This window comes from Solanum tuberosum, unplaced genomic scaffold (genome assembly GCF_000226075.1).
Source record: "Solanum tuberosum cultivar DM 1-3 516 R44 unplaced genomic scaffold, SolTub_3.0 scf00412, whole genome shotgun sequence".
Taxonomy (NCBI): Eukaryota; Viridiplantae; Streptophyta; class Magnoliopsida; order Solanales; family Solanaceae; genus Solanum; species Solanum tuberosum.
The window spans coordinates 512,505-519,660 of NW_006239336.1; the positions used below are offsets into that span (position 1 = coordinate 512,505).

At 30.8% G+C, this 7,156-nt stretch overlaps 1 protein-coding gene across 1 annotated transcript; it reads right to left on the bottom strand.

Annotated features, from left to right (window-relative positions):
• Positions 1-1,826: 1,826 nt before the first annotated feature.
• LOC102581829 (mediator-associated protein 2-like) lies at positions 1,827-5,900 on the bottom strand. The gene is made up of 5 exons (XM_006362699.2): positions 5,788-5,900; positions 4,748-4,929; positions 3,466-3,544; positions 3,233-3,316; positions 1,827-2,423 (listed from the first exon to the last, which is right to left on the bottom strand). The coding sequence occupies exons 2-5, from the start codon at positions 4,874-4,876 to the stop codon at positions 2,068-2,070; spliced, it is 648 nt and encodes a 215-aa protein (XP_006362761.1). The 5' UTR covers positions 4,877-4,929; positions 5,788-5,900; the 3' UTR covers positions 1,827-2,067.
• Positions 5,901-7,156: the final 1,256 nt, after the last annotated feature.

Genomic DNA, 7,156 nt, shown 5'->3' on the forward strand with positions numbered 1-7,156 from the left:
TATGATGTGGTTTACGGGTCTCCGTCGACGTATCTGCTTTATTAAAGATATTTTTGAAGAAAAAGATTTTAAAATTATTTTTTAATTTAATTAGTGTACAATTGTTTTGAAACTATATAATTTGTGTTAGTTATAACCTTTAGTTTTAAATTCATATTCTTTAGTTATAGTTTTATTATTTTGAATGATAGTAATATTTGTATATATTTTATAACTATTTTGAGTAAAAAATTAACTATCGATGACCAAAAATACATTAATTAGACATCTTAATGAACCTCATCACATTAAATTTGCGCAAAAAAGAAAAAGAAATGATCTACTACTACATAAATATGTATAATGTATTTTAGAGTAAAATTTAAAATCATTTAATCAATGTTGTTTAAAAATTATCAATATCAATAATATTTTTTAAATATTTATTTTACACTTAATGAGATGATTTAATATCATTTAAATAATATCACTTTAAAATAAATTTGTCAACAATTATTGAGCATGTGCACAACACGAAGTCTTCGTAACTAGTTTATATTGAGAGGACAGTTTGATGTATTAAACTTTTGTTATGTATGCTTAGGACTTGAAGAATGATTGAATAATATAGATTTATTATATATAGTTTTGGTTTATATTTCTACAAAAGATTATTTCATAGTTTAAACTCATGAGTTTCAGATAATATGACAATAACTTTATTTGTTATTCTATTTACATACCTTTAAAAACAAAAACAAAAAGAAATGGAAAAACATTTTGCATTTCACTTTTTTTCATTTCTTTTTATTCTCCGTCCTTTCAAAAGAAAAATAGTTTATTTTTTCATTAGGTGTCCAACATACGTATTGACTTTATTTTGAATTTACATCTTGTAGGATCATGATGTTTTTTATATTTCAAAGCTCGAACCCAAAATCTCTAATTAAGAAAGGAACATGTATCCACCATATTACATTAATAGTGTGTGAATTATAAGACTGTTGCTTCTAGATATAAAATATTATTTTAAAAAACTAGTACTATAAAATTAGATTTATGTTTTACTGACTTTTTATAATAATATGACTCTCTCTGTTCATTTTTACTTGTCATTTATTTTTAAAACAGATTTTCATTTTACTTGTCACTTTTAACAATAACAATACTATAGTATGGTAATATCAATAATTATTTTCTTAATGGATATATCAAGCCGGACAGTGACAAATAAAAATGCACGGAAGTAGTATTTATAAATATTAATTGCTCCACTTGTGCTTTTGTTGTTACTCTTGCTCAATTAATTACGCATTTAGTAGATCATTTATGTCCATTTTGACTAATTAAATGTCATAAAGTCGTTAACCACCTAAATTTATTTGAAAAGTTTGAAGGGTTGATTCTTCCTTAAATCTAAAAACCCATTCCCCTTTTTTTAATAAATATTTTAGAGTCTTGTATGGCATTGCTAGTCAAACTGCTTAATTTAGAAGCGTTTTTTTAAATTAATTTTTTTTAAAATTGTTTTTTTTTAAAAATAAAATAAAAATTATTTGGCTAATTCATTTGAAAAGTACTTTTGATAAATAAATTATGTTTGACTAATCTTTTTCAAGAGTCAAATTATGAAAAAAGACAAACATCAATGTACTTTTAATATCAAAATTATTTTATAGAGAAACTATTTTAAATATCCATTATAAAAATTTTAATTAATTTTTTTTATTACATTAAAATATACATATTCATATTTTCAATCAATATTTTATCCTTTTTTGGGAGGTCTATAATCTTTAATTGCTGTTTTTTTTTAATCTAATCTTGCAAAAATATTGTTGAAACTATTTTTTCCTGTCCAAAGTTTGATTTGGTGTGTTAAAAGGACAATTCTATGCTAATCCATGTATTGTTAACAAGGCACACAAGCTATGGCACAAAAACCTCATACATTTGTTCTACAACTAACATAAGAGAGAACTAATGTCGTGCTCGAGTTCATGGCTGAATGGTTAACGCACTCTAGAGCAGCTAGAAAGAGATTCTTTAACCAAAAACAATTCGATTTAGAACACTTGAGGCAGCACTTCAACCATCAGTTTTCCTTTTCTTCTTTGATTTTTGATCTCGAGAGTGCTCGAAGGACCCTGAAGAGGTCAATGCACTACGACCACTTCTGCCTGAATCTTGAACAGATTGATCATTGGATTTTGCAGGGTGGCCATCACCATGTTTTCTCATGGTAGATTTGGATGAACTCCCTGATCGCATAATACTCCGTGTCCTAGTACTTTGACTAGGAGTTGCAAAGCGACGAGAAGAATTGGTCAATGTAGTACCAGACGATCTCTGAGCCATCATCTGCTTCAAGTTTATACTGTTCTGTTTCAGCTCACTTGGTTCCGGATAGTGGATAAGGGAAACACGCCGTGAAATTTTACCAGCTGCCAAAACATGCAAAAGCATCATAATTGGTGCAACAAACCATCTCACATGGTGTTCACTGCTCAACAATTATAACAGTGAGGGAGAAAGAGTTGAATCTCAAAGTAAAAGGATCATGGTATAGTTTCGTAAACAGGATAGTCTTCGTGCAAAAAGCAAAACAAAACATTATGCTTAAACATCAGAGAGAGTCTTGAAGAAGTGGACACTAATTGACATATGATTATACTGTTTGAATGCAGTCCACTCTCGACTCCTGTGTGTGCTCTCTCAAGAACAATTTCCTTGACAAATAAAAGCTGGAGTCATAGGTACAATCTAGGCACAAATATCTTATAGTTGACTTGTACAGTTCTTTATATTGCTCACTAGAACAATTTGAAAACAGATCACTGTCAAAATCTGCTCAAACGCCTTAATTTTGTGCTTGAATGGGAAATTAGCAGCATTTGGATCATATAGAGGCTTATGCTAAGGAATAACAATAAGTTCTACCAAAAATATAAACAGAAGAGCATTAGTAGTTGGATTATGTGCAAGTTCCGCACAACTAAGAGAGAGCAGTAAAATCTCACTATGCAAACAAAACGAGCATGCCATATGTGGACATAGTAGATTAAATTGAAATCATCAAAGATATTGAGTCACATTAGCTTCAGTATTCACATGACAACAATGCATGGTACAAACATAATGGTTTGTACAGCAAGATTATGAAGCATGCAGAATTGCACGTTTTGAGTGTTGCAAGATCATGAGTGAATAAGCAGACAAATAGATAGCAAAATGCAAAGGAACTAAGAGTTACCAATTTTTGGCTCAGACTCAGAAGATAGAAAGACCACTGCATCTGGGTCTTGTGCTCTACAATTGACCACTTCATATGATTTACCTGTTATAAAAGCAACAATCGAGCAAGACGTTCAGAAATTAAAAGCATCTTTCGTTATATTTTAAAAAGCCTGCTATGAAAACTAGATCTGCTGAGGTGGGGCACAAAACTCAATCAGATGTAAATGTTTTTCTTCAGACTATACTTGCCAGATGAATCCTCAAAGCTGCCCATATGCCCATCATGATGGAGCTTCAACGAAACTTCTTGCCCATCAAGACCTGGATGCTGGAGTAGCAAATTGGAAATGTCAAAACTCTGAACTGTAAGTGACAAGGTCTAAAATATATATTTACAACCTCAAGTGCACAATCATTCTCATTCCGTACAAAATCATAGTAAATCTCATAAGTAAACTCTCTCTTTTTTAGAAACTAGGAAAGGATGGTTAATTTTTTTCATGGCTTGTCCCAGAAAAGGAAATAAAGAGAGACAGAAAATCTGTTCACTTAGAGACCATGGCATCTGATTTTCTACCCTGAAATCTCCTATTTGCTCCCTGCATTTATGAAGGAAGAGAAAAACTGTCTCACTTTCGTTGTCATTTTGTATTCCTTTCCCTTTCTCACTTTCCAAACAAAACATCAATTCAAGGATTATAAAATTATCCTCTAGAAGAGAAGATGCACAAATGCCCTAGTGGGGAGTGAGAGGTTGGCTATAGTGGATGTAAGGAGAGGTAGAGGCAAAGAAGATGCATATGCCCCAGTGAGGAGTGAGAGGTTGGCAATAGTGGATGTTAGGAGAGGTAGGTTGAAGAAGTCTTGGGGAGCGGTAGTTAGACAAGACATGGACCAGATGTAACTTACCAAGGACATGACCCCAGATAGGAAGATATGGAGGTAGAGTAAAAGATTAATTGGTCGAGCTTTGTCTAGTTCCATTTCTAGTATTGTTATTATTACTCTCTTATTCTTCGATTTAGTATTACCTGATGTTTCATTTTCTTCGATAATTGTATTATTTTGGCATTGCTACCGTTCTCTTCTCATTGTTTTCCGCATGACTTCTTTGCAATTGTATTTGCTTTACATACTTGTTTTTTATATGCTTTACTTGAGTTGAGAATCTATCGGAAGTAAGGTTGCGTACACACCACCCTCCTCATTTAAACCACTAGTGGAATTGCATGAGGTATGTTGTTGTATGATGAAAGAAATTCGTATTTTCTTTGAATACGTAAATAAGATCTCATAGATAAAGAAATAGAGAGACAATAATGTACATCAGACTATGATAATGTGAGAATGTTCCTTAGAGACTATGAAAATGTAAGAAAAGAATATCATCTTTTGTACACTAACATACATAGATGTTGAAAGGAACTTGTTCTGTTATTATTTTCAATTGTCACTTGAATGATTGGGGAAAAAAGAATGCACCTTATTGCATCCTAAAAGTGGAAGAACAATAAATTCTCATGAATCTTACTTGATTAAAGGGCCACTGTATAAGCCAGAGCTCAGTTGAGTCTGCAATGTTAAGATTGATAAGTGAATCCCTTTTGACCTCCTCAAATTCTGGGGGTGGTTTGTAGCTCAGTTCATTCGGAGCATCCATAATGATAGAATATAATCAATAAGAGCGCTTGAAAATGGCAGACAAAACAGCTCCTGAATGAAAGGTTTACACAGAAAAGCATGACCAATGTAAGCTAACTCGAAATTTGAAAATCTTTGGAGAGTTAATAGACCTTTGACCAACAACAACAACAATAAAGCCAGTGAAATCCCACAAAGTGGGGTTTGAGGAGGGTAGAGTGTAAGCAAACCTCACCATTATCGATTGTTTCCGAATGACCTTCGGCTCAAGCAAATCAAAACACTAATTAAAAGAACTAATAGCAAAGTAGTGTGGAGCATATATGCAATACCGTAACATTAACAACAAGTTGCAGTCAATTAAACACAGTAAACTATAGATAAAGATGATAATAATAAATCCAAATCCCATTAGCTGAATATATCAGCAAGCAAATTCAGTTATAAAAATCTTTTTTAAGTCATGATCAACTGCCTCATAGTTAAATGAAAACTTGCGGGAGATTCAATGCCAATTGAATGCCTAATAAATCCTTGTTCCAATAAACTTTATGAAAGGTTCGTGTAACATCAAAGCAACAAATAGAGGATTAGAGAAAATTGTAAATTAATTACTAATCTGTGCGTCTTGCTCCTAATCAGATGCAACAAATGTGTATTAAAATTAGAAATTGAGAAAATATTCCTTATGAGATTGCAGAATGGCAACCAAGCAAAAACTTCACATTAATCAGCAAATACGTATTATTATTGACTGAGATTTCAAGTAACAACAAGTTTACGATGTTCAATCAGCAAATATTAATCTTCATGTAGAGATTTCAATGGAATTATCGTTCAACTCTAGATTTAATCCTACAAAATAAGTTCTCACGGTGCTGAAATCACAGGAGAATGGACTTAGGATTTTCGAAAATTAAAAAACCCTACCGATGACGACGTGTGGTACCGCTGCGACTTCCGGTGCCGCTGCTAGGTGAGAGAGGGACGGCGCTGCTCGATGTGGTGCTGCGAGGTGAGAGAATTTGTTGTATTCTCTTAATTAACTAGATACAAGACCCGTGTCAGCACTGGTCCAATATTTATTAATTTTTTCGTTTCAATTTATGTGATATTATGTAATTTGAGAAGTTATTCAGATTTTTATATGATTTTAATTTTTTTTTTACATAATTTTAAAAATAATATATTGTACTTTCTTTGTTCCAATTTATGTGGCATATATAGAATTTTAAAATTAATCACTCTTTTATATGTCTTTTACGTATATTAAATTGTAATTTATAGTAACTTTTAACGTAATTTTGAAATAATATATATGTTACTTTTCATGTCCCAATTTATGTGACATTCATAGAATTTTTTAGAGTCAATTGTTTTTTTAATATGTGTTTTTTTTTAAAAATTGTTAACTATTGTGATTTATAATTCTTTTTACGTCATTTTCAAACTATATATGTTTATCATCTAACCCATTTTATGTGGTACCAATAAAATTTCGGAAGTCTATTGAATTTTTTTATATAACTTTTAATTTTTTTTATAATAGTTAACTATTGTGATTTATATATTTTTTTCGTCATTTTCAAACAGTATATATATATATTTATCATCTAACTCATTTTATGTGATATCAATAAAATTTTGAGAGTCAATTAATTTTTTTTATATAACTTTTTGATATTTAAATTGTTAATTATTATGAAATATAGCATTATTTATGTAATTTTTTTTAAAAAGACATAATTTTTCAATATCCGATATTTTTTTCTCTGAACGCAATTTTTTTTGTCTCTGATATATTATGTAGAAAAAATGTAGTAACAAATAATTGGTATTTTAAAGTGGGAACTGTTATAAAATAATATATTGTGGATGTCCACTATATCAAGAAGTTACTCCATTACTTTCCTCCATTATGAAGATAACCATAATCTCCATAACCTCCACCTTTATAACCATTATTCTTGTAACCTTTCACTTCCATAACCTCCCCATTATATTCATGTTAATGTCATGTTTATGACTAACCTTTTGTATGTCTCTATGTTACACTATAAATAGAGGCATAAGGGTTCATATTGTAGAGACTTGAAGATTTGGTGTACACTTGAAAGAAAGAAAGGTATCTCATATTGTTCCTCTTGTCTTATATTCTTCTTGTCTTCATCTTTATGTTGTTCTTTTGTTCTTAAGTTTTACAACACGTTATCAGCACGAATTGCTCATTCTCCGTCAAAAATCAATGATAGGTATTTCTTGATTTATATGAATTATCCTAGAAGTTCTTTGGCTGCAA